We start from the raw sequence: 22,536 nt of genomic DNA, 5'->3' as shown, positions 1-22,536 counted from the left end.
TATCCCGAATTGTCCATTTTTGTGCGCAATCTGAACGCGAATTAAGAAGAAATTCTTGCACCTTGTAGCTCCGCGGTTTTTCTTACCTGTCTCACACCCAAACAGACCATTTTGTGTCGTCTTCCGGGAATTCGCGTCGCGTGCCGCATCACGCGCTTGATCGACTCCGTCGATCCTTGGTATCGACGTAGCAATAAATTACGTAGGCGTAGTGCTAGCACAGGGAAATTCACGGCAACCCGAAATTTGGCACTTCCGGGAGAAATTACTGTATTTCGCTAAACACCGACGACGTAGTAACGATCGTTTCTATCTTATTTAACAGGACGAAGGATGGAAACTAGATCGTAGAAATTACTATCAGGAGGGATGGCTGGCCACTGGTAACGCTCGTGGCCTCGTGGGGGTGACTTTCACTGTGTCCCACTTACGTCGAACAAGGACCACGGAACTTCCTCTGAGGGCAAATTACAACCTACGGGGACATCGCAGCGAAGTAAGTTCTGTTTTTCTTGGTTCGTTTTTTCCGTGTCTCTCTTTCGTGTTGCCTCGGCAAACGAGACTCGCCGGGGAACGCCGTTTAATTTCCTTCTTTTCCCCTCTTTCGGAGTCGGCGTAGCGATTAATAGCGTTTGATCGCCTCAATTCCCGGCATTCCTGCGATCTACGAGTGCCAGGTCCTGAATGTTGACTAGAAAATCAAGTTTACTCGGACGGGAACGCGGGAGAGCCTCCGGATAATTATTTCATACGGCGACAGCTTCCCCGGGACTCTTTTCGTAATGGCTTTCTTTCCGCGTATATAAACGGATTATCTTCACTTATTCATTAAGAAGCTAATAACGGGGGCGTTAATCCTCGCGCGTCCATCACCTTTCGAACCTTTGTCAGTTGCCGTCAGATTCGTACGATGAAAAGGAACGAATAGGATGAGAAGGTAAATAATGAAGTTTCGAAAGTCTTTCATTGAGAATGAACAACTGCGAGATAATGAGACAGGATTAAAATTTGTACAATTGTAATTAATTCAATTTAGAGAATCTAGAAATTGTTCAAAATCAGTGGGAGGTGGCGAATAATTAAATTTTCTTATAATTCTTAATAAAATATTGGTTTTCCTTCTCTATTTCCTGAAGAAAAAGATTACATACATAACGATACGTATACCTTATATTTTGTACATATTTCAGTCATTTTATTTTTTTTTTATAGTACATTACATATAGTACATTTATAGTACATAGTTTCATAAATATTAGATAAACTGAAAAATTGTCGATGTACGTTTTATTCGTCACTCGATATTTACTACGCGAAAAAGTTTCAAAATTTAATGGAAATCGAATCGGTCGAATTTTTTTTATAGCAAAGCTGTTTTTATACGCACTTCGCCAAAAAATTGTTTTCTTTAAACACCGTAGAATATATATATATATATATATATATATATATATATATATATATATATATATATATATATATATATATATATATCTATTTACAGTTTCGTTAAAAATTAAATTAATCGACACAGTCGCGAGGAACAGAATTTCAGAGAGTTCTGTATCGGCCAAATAATTGAAACTTTTAACGTTATGGATTTAATTATCACGCTACAGAGAGCCTTCTCGAGCACGTTATCTGAAGACCTTTGCAAACGTATAATGACGTGTATTAAAGCGAGGGAAACTTCATCGACCACGAGTTGGAAATAACGAAAGCGGAATAATCTTGAAACAATGTTCGAACCGTGTAAAGGTAGATAAGCGAGGCTCCTATTATGCTGTCCGGCGAGGGTATATATATTTCGCTCTTAATTGTGTCGTATACCTCTCTGATTCACTAAGACAGGATTCGAGTGTGTGTACACGAGCTGTGTGAATTAAACTGGTTCGATCCATCTATTTTCTTCGCAATATCCACCATTGCCAGTCTAAAACTTACATAGAAAGTTGAATTCAATTGTTTCTATAAGTTCATTTTAAAGATTGTCATTAAATTAAGGATTCTTATGAAAAATCAAAATTCTTAGACGACGGAATTTCAATGAAACGTTATTTCGTTTTTATTTATTGTATATATATATACAATAATAATATAATAATAATAATAATAATAATAATAATAATAATAATAATAATAATAATAATAATAATGATGATGATGATGATGATGATGATGATGATGATGATGATGATATTATAATAATAATATAATAATAATAATATAATATTATAATAATAATAAAAATGAAAGAACGTTTCATTGAAATCCTATCGTCTAAAAATCTTGATTTTTCATATGAATCCTTAATGTAATGACATTTGTAAAAATGTAAGAATTCTAATTTTGAAAATCACGACATTTTTGTCATTTTAAACACACGATCAATATAGTATCAATATAGTATCAATATAGTATCAAAAACAGCAAAAATATTTCAAGTCTTACAATTACAAATTATAAGCAAATCACGATTTAACGAAATTATCTTCGACTCTCAAGATGTTCACATTTCGCCCAAAGTTATTCAACAGTCATCAACATTGACGATTATCCAAGGGACTCAGTAAATTGTCTAATAGCAACAGCAAGTTTAATCGCGGACAATTTAATCCTGCATCCGCCCCTAAGTAATTAATCTTTTGCCTCGCGATCTTTCCAACAGTAATCATGGTTGTTTCGCATAATCTCGTCGAAATGGAATTCATTAATGCAATTAGGAAAGCTGCTTGCGAAATAGAAGTTAAAGCAAAGCTCCCTTAAAAGTCAAATGAAAATTGTTCTCTTGAAGCTCATCCGAGCGAGACTCGTCATTTCCATTTAAGAGGTCGGAAGAAAATAATGGCGTTTCTTTTCGACGCAGCGCTGGCATTAAGAATGCCATTAACAGGCATCCGGCGGGCAAAGCATTAAATCACTGCTCGCTTTTGACGAAGTAACCACCCACGATCGGTCGCGATAAGAAGTTGGCTCTCCGCTCCTAATCGCATAGGTGCATCTCGCGAAGACGTTCTACAATAGCGCGCGGTTAAGCTTACTACGATTCGGGAGCAAACAATTTACTACGTTTGAAAATTAATTTTTCCGCTAATTTAATAATCTTCCTAATTTTATTCACATAAATAAATAATTTATGCAATTTCTTATATGGTTTTGTGCCGAAATATTAAATATTTCAACCACCTCGACCAGCAAAAAATAAACGTGGAATAAAGAAAATTTCGTTTTCAATAACGATCGCCCTACTCTTTATAATTATAGCGTCAATGGATAGCTGAGATTCTTTTGATTGAAACGATTCCAAACACGATATAACTCTGATTAATTTAGGCTGTCCTCGGATTAATTAATAAGCAATCTACAATGATAAATGTTCCGATAAATGTACTCCGATTTCCATCGCGTATGGATTCGTTTGAACGTTTTATAACGTTTTTTTCGAATACAAAAGAGTCAGGCGAATATTTGGTAAATTTAAGCTTCCTTAGCTTCGATTTCGTTGATTAATCGACTTCGATATTCTGGGAATTCTTGGGGTTGATTTTCGCCACTGAACGTGTTAATCGTGCACCACTGTACTCCGATTCGTCACGACTCAGAGGAATCGGTGGCTCCATATTATTCGAAAATTCTCCGACCTCGTCGACGGAAGAATCCCAATCAGCTTCGACCAACTTGGTAAGAAGCGAAAACTTTCTCGCCCTCCATCAAACTCTAGTCTGAAGGCCTCCGCGTAAAGTGCCCACACCCCCCCTCCTTCCCCCAGTCGCAACTGTCGCGTCTCTGTACTCCGGCGGTTACACATCACCGAACGTTTATTCGGCCTATAACTGAAAGTTTGCCAAGGAAAGAAGGTCGAAGTGATGTGTTACATTGCTAATTACAGGGCGCGGTACCCGAAACTGAAAAGCGGGCGACTTTCCATACACAAACAGCTTAGATAACTTGATCGTCGTGTTACTCCATTGTTCTCATTTGCGAGTTCTTCAATAGCCATCCAGGGAGATGCTTCGCTTTTTAATTAGCGATTTCAATGGTTATTGTTGGTCTGTGTTTTAACTCTGCACTCGGAGGATTTCCTTAACCCGTTCGCGTGCTTCGATGAGTTTGACTCGTGGCGGAGATTCCATTCTTTCAAGCAGGAATGAAATTCTGTTCTCTTGGCATACTTATTTAACAGAATTGGGCATTATTCGAATTGTTTCGAATAAATATTTCTCTGAGATAATTAGCCGAATGAATACATTTTAGTCGAATATTTTACTCGAATAGCAATTACTCATTGGTCGTCATAAATAATTCTATCTATTTTATTATCTATCTATTTATTCGAATAATTCTTTATTCGATTACATATTTATTCCATAGCATCGAATAAAATGTTATTCGATTATAGTTTTTATCCGCTTTGCAATTAAATCTTGCCCAACTCTGATATTTAATCTGCACACAATGAATATAAATTTTCGTTTTCGTCAAAGAAATTAATACAATATTACATCACAATTATTAATATTAAAAAAAAGCATTGCTAATAATTGTAACAGCGAAGGAAATGATTCAGTGAAGAAATGGCAAGGGATTGAAATCATTCGACGAAAATGCAAAATAATAAGCGTTGAAAATAATTAGACCGTATAAATAATATTTGATGTAAGATTAATACAAAACCAGAAATTGTTAATTTTGGAAGTACTATAATTATCGGTAATTGTGTTACACCCCCTGAGAGGGGCTATCCACGAGCAAGGGGTTAAAAATTGAAAGCTGATAACAGAAAATGTTGTTGGTACTCAATCCTTTATTATACTCGCGGAGTGGATCCTCGTTAGAAAAAAGATCCTAGCGTAATGCAAACTGTAAATTAACAAAATAAGTAGAGACAGCGGTGTATGCGACAGTTCGATTTTTATGCGGAAAATTACTGGCCCAGGGAAGTTGCATGTTCAGGTTAAAATCGCTGAAAAGATCCAGGGAGATTCAAACTCGCAATCACGAGATTCATGGACTGACCAGCTGTGCCTTGGCCATTATGGTCTGGGACGCCCTCCCAAGTATCCTAGTTTCCAAAAGGTTTCCAAGCGCTTAGGGGTCGTGATTTGCTTTTCGCATGAATCACCCCTTTTTCGATCGTCGCACGGGTAAGGCACTGCTCTCTGCAGGATTCGCCTCGAATTGGATATCTTGGTTATTCTTAGGGAGAGTGGGAGGGGGAGAGGGATCAAATGCAATGGACATCTGCTTCCTTACTGTGCCCTCTGTGAATCGGATTCATTTGCAAATATTGTAGCAATTTCAACTGCGTTTAACAATTGTTTAAACGTTCTTTTGAAAGCACCCTTGTAAACACGTCTCTCCGCTGTTTTTAGTTATTTATTTATGTGTTTTATCTATTTTCTTATGTTGTCATTTATTTTTTTTAATTGTTCATTTAAACCTTTCAATGTTTAGCCCGCACAATGTCCAACTTGTGGTATTCATGGAAAATTCCATCTACCATAATTAATAATATGAATATAATGCATAAGTCAAGTAATATTAAATTTCTTTATATTGGTGTCGTCAGTTGTACTCGGATGAAACACATAAATTGTTGAAATAGCGTGTAGCGCAAGGGATGAAGCATGACTTTAGCATCTGTTTCGTTTCTTACCTGAATTGCAATGAACAGAGGATAACCCTATCAATCTGGTATTTATGCAATATTGGATCTACTTTGAGCATTTATATGATCATAATATAGATATTTTATTAGTAATATAATAATGCGAATGGCATTTATGTAATACAATATAAAATAGAAGAGACCTAATTACATATATAAATACCAGTTTCACATGTTCTATTTGCAAATCGTTGAAATTACGAAGTCTCTTTCATAGGAAATGATTCAATACATTTCTTAATTTCAGCACATATTATAATAAAAATGACGAAAAGTCGAAATAAATTTATTATTTAATCCGTTATATATAAAAACCGTTATTATAGAGTAACACACGTCAATCGCCTTTAACCCTTTGCGCTCGGTGCGGAATTAACGTAAAATTTAAAACAGTTTTTCCGACCCACGGTTTTTCCATTTTATATGATCTAGTGCATTTTATGCACATGTAATTGAATATCGCGGCACATGCAACAGTCATGCTTTTAACAGCTCTTTAAATATAAACAAATTTGATTTAAAAAATTATTTTTAAACGTGACATAACAATTTTTAATGGCTTAAATTTTTAATGCCTCCAGTGCAAAGGGTTAATGCTCGGTATATATTCAGTGTTAACTCGTTGCCGTGCCATTTTCTTCGTAGTTAAAACGATACGAAGTATTTAGTGACAAGAAATTATTGTGGAACGCTTGAATATTGATAACAAGAGAACCGAATTGTGAACAGCGAGTGTTTAACGACGTGGACACGCCGACTTACGAATAAACCCCGCGCGACAATTGATCCGTAATTTATAAAGCATTGGACGCGGGGTACACAGAGTTTCGCAATGTTATGCCATCGGCGATCCGTCCGACCGAAAATCAATATCCGTCAGTCGAAATTGACTAATTCCGATGGTATCAGAACGCGCGATAATAAATTGGCGATACTGGAAGTGGCGGGTTGACGCGCGGACTGGGGGTGGGGGGACCATCGTATCGCAGTTTCGCAGCTACCGGGGGCCTAATTTTACGGCTCACCCTCCTCGAGCTCTCGATACGAAGTCATCGGTGTAGCACGTTGACAGGTATGCCGGGCGATACCGAGTACCCGGCAATTTTCAATCGGTGACCCATTTCGCGGCAGCGCGGAACGAAGCCTACGAGAAGTTATCGAACACGTGCAGGGAACATTGTACTTGTGTACAGCCCCTATCTGACCGAAGCCAGTCCATGACAGCCTATTATATGACGCGGGCGCGCGCGCGTTAAATCGAGAAAGAAATTGGAGGGATGCGAGTCGCTGATAAACTCCGCCGGGCAATATTTGCGAACGGTTCCGAAAGCTTTTTTTCGGCCGGCCGATAACGTCGTCGGAAGCCGGAGCCGGAGCCGGCATTATTCGGAGGTAATGGAGAAGCTCGCGGTGCCGAGGATGACAGAACTTTCTTGCTTACCTTGTAAACTATCCCACCCCTACCGGCAAAGTAATTATAAGAGCCGTAATAATATTTTCACTTTATTACGCAAAGATGGTTGTTCGAAAATAACGCGGAAGCGAGGTCGGCGAGAAGTAGTAGGCGCAAGTTGGGGGAACGGGATTAAGAATGTTGGCGAGGCTGTAAATGAAAATTTCTTGCACTGGAAGTTGTTGTTTTATAAAGCTCGTGCGCTGCTCGAGCGAGTATTCTACTATATTCTGGTATCAAACTAGGGCTTAAACCGTTAAAATTTGCAAGCGATTCTCCGGTGCAACAGCTACGTTTTGACTTTTTACTTTTCCGTGGGAAGAAAATAATTACAAACCCGCTGAAACTTTTGTTCCGTATGTTTATGCGCGAGCAGAGTATATTTACCTTTCTCGGAAATGCGGAAAAAGTTCTAGATGGACAGCAACAGTTATTCTGCTTTGAAAAAGTGAAGCTGCTTTCAAATGAATTTACCGTTTAGTACTAAAAATAATTGTCTTACGGAGAACCGATTAGAGTATAAACATATTAAGAATGCTGGACTGATCGGAGGTTAAAAATCCCGTTTCTGAGTCAACTAGCATTAGCAGTTCACGATGTTCCTGCTACACGAGTCTGTGCGAAACGAGCATTTAGTACTTCGAAATTTATTCTCATTGATTTTAGGACTAATATCGATTACGATATCTTGAAAAACACAGGGTATCCCATAATTATGTTAACACCCGGAAAAAAAGCGATTCTTAAGGTCATTTGAAGTAACTTTTTCCTTAGCGAAAATGCAATCCGTGGCTTCGTTTACGAGTTATTAGCGAAAAACACTGACCAATGAGAGGCGAGCTCGGCTGGCGCAAGGTGATCGAGCCAACGAGCGGTCAACGCCTAATCCCGCTGATTGGCTCGGCCGCTTTGCGCCAGCTGAGCTCGCCTCTCATTGGTCACTGTTTTTCGTTAATAACTCGTAAACAAAGCCGCGGATTGCATTTTCGCTAAGGAAAAAGTTACTTCGAATGACCCGAGGAATCACCCCTTTCCAAGTATTAAAATAATTATGGGACACCCTGAATATTACTCCTAAAACTAAATGCTAAACACTGCAAGAGGTGTTACAGTTTCCTCGCAAAAAAGATCCCAAAGGAAGTTGAACAAAAACGCAATTTACACTGGAATACTTGCTTCAATTATCCTCCGCGATGTACGAGATTATAGTGAACGCGAGTGTTTTCCCGGTACGCGTGTCGCTCTCGTCGTTTCATGTCGCACGCTCCTTTGATCATCATTGCGTGCCACGTGCGTCCCGCAGCGCGACAAAGTTTCGCAAAAATTCGATGGCTGTTTATATCGTGCACCGGGTTTATTTCCTCGCACACTTTCGCGTAACTTTTCATCGGGGGCAAACTGGGTGCAAACAGCGGCAGGATCCTTTGTCGAGGGTCGCAATCGATATTAAGCTGTGGGCTGTTTTAACGAACCGCAGCCGTTCGGCCCCGATGTAGAGCAACTTTCGGAAATATTTCACAAGAACCATAACTCCGGACAAACATGCAAATGTTACCGCCCGTTCGCTTCCGCGATATTAATATTGCCAGCTTCGGATCGGTGGATTTCCGCTTTCGGTGCAGTTACCACCGCCAACCCCCCCCCTCTCCCCCTTCCCCCTTCCCGCCTTTTTTTCCCTCGTAGCATATATTACGTCATATTTCAACCCTCACTTTCATTTCCTTCCACCTCGCAAATACTCCCGCGTGCCTCCATATTGCTTCCAGCAGCAATGAACAAATTTTTAGAACATAAAACATTTAAAACGGACGAGAATTGGATTCCCGGCGTGCTGTATCCGGCGAACGCTGCCGCGGATTGATTGGATTTTATTGTATTTCGAAAGGATGGGTAAATAAAATATCGTTTCCAATATTTATCGTTACAGCGAATCAAAAAGAAGAATTAATTGTACTAAATTACCGTCCATCGTGTTGGAAACATTACTCGATTATTCGAATCTTTCTGTAACATTCGTGAAGATGTTCTGTTCCGTTTGCGTAGAAAAATTTCTGCTTAAATAACATAACGATTAAAGTATTATTAATTTTTATTTATATAATAATTCCTTAGAAATCTGCACATTCTAACACGTAAACACGCGAATACGCAAAAATCCGCAATTTATTTGTTACATTTTATTTTAAACATCACCGTGGATCCTTGGAAATGTTACTGCTTGGAAACTAGAGAATTACAAAAGTCTTCGAAACGGTGCCTTTAATTGCTGTAAGTAGCTTAGCATGATGCATAACAGCTTCTACAGAACAGCATTAACGCGACACTGCTCGCGACTGAGATACGACGAATGATCGTTCCTTGCTCACGATGCGTTACAGCTCGTTGGTAGAAATTAATAGCTCGGCGCTAGTTTGAGATGGGTATGGTGTGATCTAATGCGACTTAATGTGATTGAAATGACTTAGACACACCTACGCGAGTTAATTCAACTTTTAATAGCTGTAATTAAACCGTAAATTGCATGCGTTCGAGGAATCCTCGACTGCGTTGAACGTACTAGACAATTTAACAAAATGGCAAAGTCGTCCAATATAGTTTAGCATAAATTAACAGGATCGTATTAAAATGAACAACTTTTGCAATAAAAGTTTTGTTATACTGAAGATTTATTATTTTCACCAGAGTACTGACGCGCTTTCAAGTTGCAAATATTTATTTATTAATGCTTTAAACCAGATTATTACATGCTCGATATTTCTTATTATTAATTTCTAAATTCTTACCGAACATTTTTGAAAGAAATTCTAAATTATTTTTACACCTAACATACATTTAATAATACTTTTGCCAACATTATCTGTCAGGTAGATAATCAAAATGTTCCTTGTACCCCGATAATTCCCTTACACATTTAAGCTAATCAAATTCATTCAGAAAAATGGCATGACCTTGAAGTGATCTTTCACATCCAAAATTAAAATTACGCATAATATGCGACACCTGCGACACAGAAGGAGACGCTTAAGCGGATCGTCGTGCATTTGCATGAATTTAGTGTCCACTCGCGTCTCGTACGATGCTAACGCAAATTCTTCAGGTATGCACGAAATTCGTGTGCCCGCCCGTGCTCCTGCTTAGAGACGGCGCCGTATAATTACCGGAAGTGTTGGTGCGGCGCACAATTAGAGGAGGAACTCTCCTGTAAATGCGTCGCGTATTGTTTCCGGATTTCCTGGACATAGGTCGTCTACTAATAACACAAGAGTTGACTGCGCGTGATGTACAGCTGTCCAAGAACTCCGGTTTATGTTTTGCAAACCATAGTTGCGTCATCAGGTGCGTCGGACATTGCGGCCTTTGTTTGCCAGCACGGATGACCAACCAACGAGATGCGTTGCGATACAATTAATGTACGCACTACTTTGTGACGATTACAATTTACTTCCGCCGTAATTACACTTTACATTTGTAATAATTACAATTTACTTCTGCAATAATTACACTTTACATTTGTAACAATTACAATTTACTTCTGTAATAATTACACTTTACATTTGTAATAATTTCACTTTACATTCGTAATAATTACACTTTACATTTGTAACAATTGCAATTTACTTCTGTAGTAATTCCACTTTACATTTGTAATAATTACAATTTATTTCTGTAATAATTACACTTTACATTTGTAACAATTACGCTTTACATTTGTAACAATTTCACTTTACATTCGTAATAATTACACTTTACATTTGTAATAATTACAATTTAGTTCTCTAATATTTACGATTTACTTCTGTAATAATTACACTTTACATTTGTAATAATTTCACTTTACATTCGTAATAATTACACTTTACATTTGTAATAATTTCACTTTACATTCGTAATAATTACACTTTACATTTGTAATAATTGCAATTTACTTCAGTAGTAATTCCACTTTACATTTGTAATAATTACAATTTATTTCTGTAATAATTACACTTTACATTTGTAACAATTACGCTTTACATTTGTAACAATTTCACTTTACATTCGTAATAATTACACTTTACATTTGTAATAATTACAATTTAGTTCTCTAATATTTACGATTTACTTCTGTAATAATTACACTTTACATTTGTAATAATTTCACTTTACATTCGTAATAATTACACTTTACATTTGTAACAATTGCAATTTACTTCTGTAGTAATTCCACTTTACATTTGTAATAATTACAATTTACTTCTGCAATAATTACACTTTACATTTGTAACAATTACAATTCACTTCTGTAATAATTACACTTTACATTTGTAACAATTGCAATTTACTTCTGTAGTAATTCCACTTTACATTTGTAATAATTACAATTTATTTCTGTAATAATTACACTTTACATTTGTAACAATTACGCTTTACATTTGTAACAATTTCACTTTACATTCGTAATAATTACACTTTACATTTGTAATAATTACAATTTAGTTCTCTAATAATTACAATTTACTTCTGTAATAATTACACTTTACATTTGTAATAATTTCACTTTACATTCGTAATAATTACACTTTACATTTGTAACAATTGCAATTTACTTCTGTAGTAATTCCACTTTACATTTGTAATAATTACAATTTATTTCTGTAATAATTACACTTTACATTTGTGACAATTACGCTTTACATTTGTAACAATTTCACTTTACATTCGTAATAATTACACTTTACATTTGTAATAATTACAATTTAGTTCTCTAATAATTACAATTTAGTTCTGTAATAATTACTCTTTACATTTGTAATAATTTCACTTTGCATTTGTAACAATTAGTATTTAGATTTGTAGCAATCGCTATTTACATTTCTAACAATTCCTATTTACATTTGTAACAACTGCAACTATCATCTGTAATAATTGCTATTTACATTCGTAATAAATACGATTCGCATTTGTTGTCGCTCGATCAATGGTAAATTAAGAAGTAATCAACTCATCGTGCAAATTACCATTATTTGTAAAATATAAAACGAGAAGCATTTTATTTCTAATAAATAAATATTCGCGGAACGTACGATAAAATAGAAGCTAATATTTCCCGCAACGGATCGTTCTAGCTAGCTTCATCTCCATTTGCCGCAATTGCCCGGCACATTTGTCCCCGATGCAAGCTCTTATAATCATAAGATCGCCGTACATTTTCGCGAAATTCCCAGAAAATTCGTGTGTAACGTGCACATTAACCAACACACGCGCGAACGGACGCACCACGGTCGCGGTTCGGCCGCAGTCTTTCATACGGACACGCCTTTCTCATTTCAAACTTGGACGCTCCGTTCCACAGATTCGGCGAAAAATGATCGTAACTGTCTTCAAGATTTACCCTTTCGCGGAGCAGGCAATTGGCTCTTCGCTCTGGTCAATTCTCGGGCAACTGCGCCGCTAACGCACTGTATTGTCTTCTGCTATTTTTAAACGGCGATTCCACCCACCGCTGCATTTTTCTGTCGCACAGAAACAAGCTGCACCCAAAGCCTCGCTAATGAACTGAACGTTTACGCAAATCGTAGGAAAATCGATACGAGCCAGGGTTAAATAAAAGTGTCATTTAATTGCTTACAATTCCCGGAAATTAAACAGAACAAATTTGACGAAAGAAATTTTGCAAAATCGTGTAGATCTCGCGTATTTTTCAACAGACGCGTAAAAATTGTCGCGCGTTGTTTCATGAAAATTCGAGAAGAATAAATATTAGAAGATTAAATTCTATTCGAGAAGATTAAATATTTTGCAAATACATTGCAGAAATATCTTTCCTGTGCGAAATAAAATAGAAAAACGTTACTTAATTATAAATGTATAAATCTCGGCTATTCGATAATCGTTCCTCGTTTTTCATACATTTCATTTCGAGCACGAGTGAACATGTTACATTATTGCATTAATTTATAACACACGGTTCAGCCAAGGGGGTGCTTCAATTGAATTGAATATGTAATACATACATCGTACAACTTTTGTTCGCGTTTTTCTCTGCTTTCTTTTCATGCCGTATTCCGTTCTATTGTGCCGCGCCAGCGCTAACTGCACACAGGCTAACTGAACTTTCATGTTTGTTCTCTCGTGTCATTTGTAATATTCAGCCGCCCTTCCAGCGGCCAAATGAAATTATGGTATTCGGCTAATACGTTCGTGTTCGTCACGAGGGGGGAGAAGGGGGGCGGGTTCTTAATATTAAACCGACATTATAACGGGCACGTCGAAAGTTCGCGTAACAGCAGTTTACGCTTTCACGGAATGCAACGTTTCGAATTTCGAAGTTTCTTGACGCCGCCGCGAAGTAGAATTTTGAGTTTCCATCTGCCTGTTAATTAAATCGACAGTGAATTTCCGAGCGGCGTGCGGTATCGTAACGCGTGTTCGTGCGCGAGTTGCGTGCCGGCGCGGCGTGTTTAATCATTAACTCTGAGACACCCGTAATCCTTAACCATCTTGAAGAACGCGTGATTGATGGCATCGCCGAAGTAAAACGCGGCGGTAATGAATGGCGATAATCGTATTATTATAGATAAGCAGGCAGAGTGGAAATATCGTCACCTCGCGCTACATACTCAATGTTAAACGACTGTTAATGACAGCTAATGAACGCACGAAGGACGCTACACAAATTAACATGTCTCTCAGCTTTCTCATGATAATTTCTTAACGAAACGTGTCGTTAACGTTCTCGCAAATTCTTGTTATCAAATGTATGCGTGAATGCAAAGCGGATTCATTTTTCTGATCTGACTTCGGAATTTCTCTGTGACAGTCTTGAAATTCTTTTATCGTTAATGATATATCAGTTCATAACGGACTTCAACACTAAATTAGTTTTTAATAGCTTAATAAATAGACTGCGAATTTTAATGCAAAATAAATATTGTCTCAAAATAGAAACGTTATAAAATATCGTGGCGTTATTTTCAGTTGAAGTATGTATAAAAAAGAAAGTTTTAAAATCTGTAAATATGTTGTTATACCATATATGAAATAATTCGAGTTACGATTGTAAATGTTTGGATTAGGTGCGCTGGTTTGTATTAGCGACAAAATTGGACGCATTGATTTCTTCCCATTAAATATGTTTCCCGACAAACTCTCGTCATTGGCAATATGCGGTAATAAATGTCAATACGCGTGTTTGCAATTAGCGTACTATTGACTTCACTATTTGCGTGATTTTCCTTACGGGCGGCTAGCGATTATGCCGTCAAGCAGTCCCATAATTTACTCGCAGCTTTGATTGCAGGTATGATTTTAGGTATTCGTCGATAAAGTTGAAACGGTCTGTTTACATTCCCTTTGGGCGTCGCGCTCGGGATTCATTAATTCATATAATATATATAATTATATTCAAACAGTCACTTTCGGCTACATTAATCGATGAATATTTTAAGCTGGATTGAATTCTTAACGAATCGTTTGCCGCGCGAATTTACGAACGCGCCGATTACCGCGAACCGAGTTGCAAAAACCAAAATTAACGCAGAGTCAATGAAAGAGAATGTTGGTCGGTAAAATACGTGATAATTATTACGTTTCGTAATCGAAATTCGCGACTGTATCGAAATCACGGCGTAACCGACGATTAAACAATTTCGGAAAATCACGAATACTTTGTTAGCGGAGTTTTTATAAATTATACCATCAAACCGAAGTTTCTAACTTTATTAATCCGCATATCGAGGATAACTTTCCTCAAAAATTAACGCAAAGTCAATGAAAGAGAATGTTGGTCGGTGAAATACGTGATAATTATTACGTTTCGTAATCGAAATTCGCGACTGTATCGAAATCACGGCGTAACCGACGATTAAACAATTTCGGAAAATCACGAATACTTTGTTAGCGGGGTTTTTATAAATAATACCATCAAACCGAAGTTGCTAACTTTATTAATCCGCATATCGAGGATAACTTTCCTCAAAAATTAACGCAAAGTCAATGAAAGAGAATGTTGGTCGGTGAAATACGTGATAATTATTACGTTTCGTAATCGAAATTCGCGACTGTATCGAAATCACGGCGCAACCGACGATTAAACAATTTCGAAAAATCTCGAATAATTTGTTAGCGGAATTTTTATAAATTATATCATCAAACCGAAGTTTCTAACTTTATTAATCCGCATATCGAGGATAACTTTCCTCAAAAATTAACGCAGAGTCAATGAAAGAGAATGTTGGTCGGTGAAATACGTGATAATTATTACGTTTCGTAATCGAAAATCGCGACTGTATCGAAATCACGGCGCAACCGACGATTAAACAATTTCGAAAAATCTCGAATAATTTGTTAGCGGAGTTTTTATAAATTATATCATCAAACCGAAGTTTCCAACTTTATTAATCTGCATATTCAGGATGGCTTTCCTATCGGAAGTGGTAATGGTGTTATCAATAATATGGATAAATTTCCCTCGCGTATTATCGTTAAACTCTAACGAGGTAAGTTCTTGCAAGTTTGAACAATATCTGACATTCGATCCGAATTTTAATGATTGAGAACGTGGTCGACGGGAATCGGGAAGTTTTGTAGTTCAATATAACGACGGGATCGTGTAAAGGAAGCCAAACGGCTTTAAACAAATAACGAGATTATTAATTAAAGAAAATACAGCGGTGTTCCCCCTTCTTTGTTCTATAATTGCTAAAAATTAGATTTATCTTTTGCTCTCACTTCGGTTCGCATTTCAGAGTTTAAGGGTAGCCGACGTGGTATCGATCTGGCACACAGTGCTGTTTTAAGACAGTGGCTCTCAACCGTTGTATCCAAAAGTATTATATTTTTAGCTTCGCACGCTTCCACAACTTGTTTCGTGTTTCTTAAACAATCGGGCACGATTCTGCGACAACGCGAGCACGAGAAATCAATGTTCGAAGCGAACAAATTGTGAATCTTCTCGCCAACGGCATTCTTTCTTGCACCATTAATTTCACTTTCGCGATGCGCTTTCAAATTAATTGCAGCGTTCATGCAACGTATACGGATGCAAAATGAGAATTGCACAATTTGACAAATCCATGCCACCGTGACGAAATTTCGATCGCGAAGCCGAGATAAATCAAGAGCGAGAGAGGAAAAACGTTTCAATCCGTTTGAGATATCAAAGTTTCAGTTCCGTCGCGTTAAATAATGTTCCCCGGATTCTTCCACTCCAATTCAAAACGTTTTTCGCGTATTTCTACGAATCACTGTCTTTCCCGCATACGTTTCGTCATCTTGCCTCTTGTTATATCGAATACCTATGTTTTATAACATTAATTATGGAACGATTCGGAACGCTCATAGCTACGATTTTTCTACGCGATGAATTCATTTGTCGAACGAAATCATTTGCCTTCGCAATTTGATCATTTTCGATGTTTTTAATACACGACGGATGCTGGTTTCATGCGAAAACTTAAAGGCGAACTGTTTTTATAACAGACTTTGTTCCCGAGATGATCGATCTGAAAAGAGTTTGATGCACTTGAATCGCTATTTACGCGAAGTGGAAGTGGCAAGTCATGAGCAGGCGGCTCAGTCGATTATTACAATACAGGGTGGGTCGCCACATATTGCCATCTAGATTTACATCATTATTATAACGCGTGGAAAAAAAACGTTTCGGATGAAGATGAATGGTTTCGAGAGGGACACATTCTCATTATACTAGTTTTCTGGTAGGTGGACGCGTGGAGGACACGTGAAGGTCATTAACGTTTTTTTAAATGAAATCATATATTTTTTACTGCATCGGTCGATACATCTTAATATTCTTTACAAAAAAGTATCGATCTATTTATGTTAAACAATCATTAGTTTGAGAGATATTTTAATTTTACTGAAACAAAACGTCGTGAGGCAGATTTTGAGATTCATTGTTGCACGATGATGATCATTCGAAAATTTGAAACTCGATGTACAAATACTCTTCTTGAAGCCAATTGTACGTAGTTTGAAAAAAACATTGAGAAATTAAAATTTCGTGGGAAGAAATGCAACATTAGCATTTATCGACGGCGAAATTGGTTTAACCTTTCGCTGAACACGAACGCATTAACACATCGAGCGACATGTGATTTTCATTAATCTCACGCTACGTGAATCAAATGCAACTGCAATTGTGGATTGAACTCTACCTTTTATGTTTGCCATGCCATCATCTTCACAGTTACAATTATTTCAATTTTTTCGACATCTCAAATCTTTCGCGCTCCTACATTTTGTTGCACAATTTATTCTAACATTATATAATCATATTCATTTTATTATAACGTTATATAATCGTATTGATTTTGTCATAAAGTTATGCAATCATACTCCCACACATAAATGTTATATTTCACGTTCACTGAGACTGATTTGTATTGGAATAGTACAAATTAAAAACTTCGACGAATCTGACGCATTTTCAAAAGAAAGCATATTCCGGTTCGGGGAATCGATCTCCTGCTTCTAACAGATTGATCGACCACTCAGAACAATTTATTTCATAAAACGAGAAGCCAGCGAAATTAAGATTATGAAACATACTAATCACTGCTGCCTTTCGCAGATCGGCGATCAGCGTCGGCGTAGAAATTCACTTTTTAACCTTTGCACTTTTCTACTGAACAAATGCTGTACGCTGTACTAATAGCTGCTTGATTTCCTAATTTACATTGCACTCATGAATAATGTCATAGTTGCATGACACGTAAGAACAATCGGTAGTATACCAATGGAGCTCCGTGTATATTTCTTTATTCTTTTTTTATTATTATTATATTCTCCATTCATATGAACTAAATTGTAACAGTGCCCGGTTAATGGAACTACCGAACCTGAAACGTATTTCTCTTACATGAACGTGAAATCCTATTAGGTGAACGAGAAATTGTAGTCAGCGTTGAGAGATTGATGGACTCCTATGAAACAATTGATTATGCGAACTAACTTGTCTGGACAGGTTCGTATGAATGGAGTTGCAATGTATCTCGTAATTGGTTTAATTAAGTAGATTGCAAATTTATATGTGAGAATATGATTGCATAATGTCGTGTTAAAATTAATACGATTGTACAACGTTATGACAAAGCGAATATGATTGTATAACGTTACAATAAATTCTGCAACAAAATGGAGGAGCGCGAAAGATTTGACGTGTCGCAATCGAAAAAATGTTAATCATTGTAACTGTGAAGATGATCGCATGGAAAGCGTAAAATGAAATAAGAATTGAAAATTTAAGATGTACTATACTTACTCAAAATTCGTCGAATCCGCAGTCTAATAATGCGGAATTGACTCGATCTTCTTATATTTTTCGGTTATTAGATCAAATTTGGTACGCTGAACATACTATCGCAAAAATTCGTTTTTAATTTGGACAAATAATTTCGCCACCCATGGCTGACGCGCGTCAGTCAGCGCGTTAACGCGCTAAACCTAAACGCGCTGCGGAAATCTGATTAGATCTGCCAGGTGACCGCACGTGTCCGTATCATCTGCGACACGCATTTACCGAAGACGCGAACATCTCCGAGGCATGTGTCCATGCTGGCTGTGTTCCGGTGTATCGACAGACGATTTCATCAAGGTGTCCGCTCATTGCAACGCCGGGTTTGTCCCGTCGATACCGTGGCAAGGCCGCACAGTTGGACGAAACCACTCGACGGCGATAAAAAAAATCTGCGACTTTCTTTCTGTTTTATACGGCGTCGCGAATTTTTGAGATTTTCGAGAATTTTCTGTTCACTTAAATAATATTACAAGATCGAGTATATAGCCAAATTGTTTTTTATCACACGGATTGTTCATACGGCGTCAAAATAATTTATATATTAAAACTACCGAATATCAATCGCGAGATATAAATGAACAACGAATTTACAATTTTTAATAAAAGTGAATTTGCTCTGACGTGTATGAAGATCTGAAAATTGAGTTGCAACAAAAAACTCTTCGACACAATGCAGTTACATTAACACTCGGACTGCAGATTCGGGTCAATTTCGACCCAGACTATAAAAATTGTTCTTCGAGTATCAAGTTTCTGACAATTAATTTCAATTTTCCCATCTTACATTAAGCTCTGTGGAAGAATTAACGTGACTTTAGGAGGAGTAGCTTGGAAAAAACTGTTTAAAAATATTAATAAATAAAATTACAAATTAACCTAGACTGTGTACTGAGCTGTCGTCAATAAGAATCGATCTTTTGACTATTAAAATACAATAGTAGTCACAAGAAAACGAAGGCAAATATTAAAAAACGGAGAACACTATAATAATTACATTAATATTTAATGAATATACAGGGTATCCCAAAATTGTTTCGCAATCCGGAAATGGCGGGTTCCTCGGATCATTTGAAGCAACTTCTTCCTTTACAAAAATGTTCTCCGAGGCACCATTAACGAGTTATTAACCAATAAGAATCGAGTACACCTGACGCGAGGCGGCGCGATCAACCAGCGCGCGAAGCCCAGTTCCGCTCATTGGCTCGGTCGCCTCGCGCCAGCCGAGCTCGCCTCTCATTGGTCAGTGTTTTCCGTTAACAACTCGTAAACAAAGCCGCAGATTGCATTTTCGCAAAGGAAAAAGTTACTTCAAATGACCTCAGCTACCCCTCATTTTCGGCTGTTAAAATAATTGTGGAACACCCTGTATATATATATATTATTTATTATTTATTATTATTTATATATATAAATAATATTTATTACTAATATCGACTACATTACTTACTACTACATAAGTATAATTGGCTGCTCTCCGAGCAACGTTAATATTTTTTTCAGTTCACAATCATACGAAAATCGATTTTTATTCGCCATCGAGTCGTTTGGTCCCACCGTGGGCACCTAATCGTCGGAAGGGTCACTGCCGCTGCCGTTGCTGTTACTGCGGCAGTCCGCGAAACGGGCGGCCGTCGGGATCGATCGCGACGAAATGAAAATTTCACCGTAGCACAAATGAAGAAACGTATCGTGCTTTGAACCATATTATTCCGGCGGATTGCACGAGCCCGAGTCGCACGATCGCCGGCCATGTGCTCGTATTTTCAGTTATTTCTGTTCTAGGCCGTAACGACTGCGGCTCGAACGTTCGCGAATCGATATCGTGATTGTACGTGCCGGTCACGACGTTGCTGACTAACCAGCCGAGCGATTTTCACTTTTCCTCGCCCGCTAATTACACAGCCGGTTACGCCGCCGGCGTCCGCTCCTTCCCTTTTGTTATCGAACACCGGCGATATCATGGTCACCGATAATGGCACTTCCCAGCCGCCAAAGGCCCCGCGAATATTCGCCGCGTCGGCGTCTTCGCGGAAAACTTTCGCGAACAGTTCCGCGGCACCCGAACTTTCGACTTCTGGCCATCGGAAAAAGCCGATTGATCCCCGCGAGTTTACGAGAGCCGCTCTGCTCGTTTTCTTCGCGGAAAAACGACTTTACAGGCCGCCGCCGCCGCCGTCGCTGTTGCGCCCCGACAAATGTTCCGGATTACAGGGGAAATAATTGATGCCTTGATTGCGAAAGTTTCATTGAAATTCTTCCCGCCGGCGAAATTCGCCGCTGCGAACACGCTCGAGGGCTCTGCTTGCAGTAATTGTTGCCGCTGCGAAAAATTGCGCGGGCATTATTTCTGAAGTAAGCTCGCCGCCGTTTCTGCCGTGCGCTTTTAGGTTTGTTCGTTAACACTCCGACGACGGGGTCCGTTCGGATCCCGAGCATAAATATTTTCATTTCTGCAGTTTGTAACAATTAATCAAAATGTTCTCGTGTTTTGTTGAGGTCCGTAGAAAAGCGAACGAAGAGGTACCTTGACACTAGATTTGCAGAGCACTAAAGACGGCTGTTTTATATCAGTTTATAAAAGTAACAATAAGACATTTATTCTGATTTTTAACAAGTATTATTGCAATATTTGCCGTAAATAAATTCAATGAATAATTCATAAATGTATCTTTACGATACGAGCAATCGTAAATTAAAGAATTAGTGACCCGCCATTTTGACGGGTTCCGTAAATCTAGTGTGAAAATATACGTTGAGGAACGTCGGAAATTCGTAAATAAAGTTATACATTTAGTTTTAAAATTGAAACTCGAGCGTACTTTCGTCAAAAAACGTTCGCCGTTCGACTGTCAAATGAATAAAACGACTGTTTCGTTCGTTCGAGATATAAACCGCGCCTGTTTCTAAATTGTTTTAGTAATTATTAAAGTAGGAAATTTATTCGGTAATGCTAGGGATATCTGTTCTAGTACTGTCACTATGAATATTAAACTAGCTGTTATCTTGGAGCTACCGGGCTGGTGCTTAGTGTATTTTCCATATTCCTGGTCCGCCATGCGGTGCCAAAAAATTAACCCAGTTTATTGGCAAAGGACAACGGTGTAATCTGAGAATACGTGACGGAATACGGAATAAAGCTGTTACAGTTGGTAGTTAGCTATGTATGAGTCTTGACCTTTTGAAGAAAGATTTCGACGTTTCTTTGGCAGCAAACAGCGATTTCCATTAGATCTCTAAAAAGCCATTCATGGAGAAAATACATTCTCTTGCAAATACTATACCAGATAGTCGTATATTAATGGCTGTGCAACAATACGATTGAAGTCGAAATTTCGCGTTAGATGTAACTACAGAATATGCGACAGAAATAAATGAATCGAATTTAAAACATTTAAAAAATTCAAAAATACATTATATATATTTTTATAATTAATTTTAATAATTTTAATAATTTTAAAAATACATTATATATATATTTTCGTAAAATCATTTTATTCTCAGCTCATTGGGAATTATTAATAAGAGAAAGATGAATGTCTATGCGGCTTTTTATATCACGCAATTGATGCAGACAATTTTCATTTCACAGAAAACTCCGCGTTGCAAATATAACAAACTCCGAATTCACGTTGCACGGGTATTTATTGTTTCAAGCAATCAACTTCGCGAACTTTCAACCGCGATAAAAGCATTTTTGCAAAATTTGCTCGTACGATAAGCAGATGTCGGAACGTTTATGATTAATTAATGCGTTAAGAGAACGCTTCGTGCTTTTGCAGAATACACGAAGTAATAATTGAAATAGTAATTGAACAAGTAGAACGAGGGCCGAAAGAACAACACACTCCGTTCGAGGGACGGCGCAGTACATTCCGCATAGCATAACACTCGTATTACATGCCGCGCAATATCCAAATTCTGCACATATGTTACATTCGCACCGTAGAATACAGAATTTCCTTAGCATTTCCTGGGACTGCTAACGCGGCTTTAAAGTGCGATAGGCACGATCTCGCCATCATTTCATTGGTTAAGGCTTCTGTCGGTTCTCTCCCATTCGCTTCCTCCACTCGTGAGATATTATCAGCTCGCACGTAAAGATAATATAAATGGTAATGA

At 37.7% G+C, this 22,536-nt stretch overlaps 1 protein-coding gene across 2 annotated transcripts in view; it reads left to right on the top strand.

The window, feature by feature from the left end:
• The window catches only part of Tusp (WD40 superfamily protein Tusp), an 86,884-nt gene that overhangs the window by 27,298 nt on the left and 37,050 nt on the right, over positions 1-22,536 (top strand). For both annotated transcript variants that reach the window (XM_033471774.2, XM_033471772.2), the window contains exon 2: positions 326-496. In XM_033471774.2, the coding sequence (XP_033327665.1) occupies positions 326-496 (171 nt within the window). The remainder of the gene's footprint in view (positions 1-325; positions 497-22,536) is intronic.

The sequence above is a fragment of the Megalopta genalis genome, chromosome 15, assembly GCF_051020955.1.
Source record: "Megalopta genalis isolate 19385.01 chromosome 15, iyMegGena1_principal, whole genome shotgun sequence".
NCBI classification, from domain to species: Eukaryota; Metazoa; Arthropoda; class Insecta; order Hymenoptera; family Halictidae; genus Megalopta; species Megalopta genalis.
Note: the sequence above shows the minus strand (reverse complement) of the source record. Positions and strands in the feature narration are given on the sequence as shown.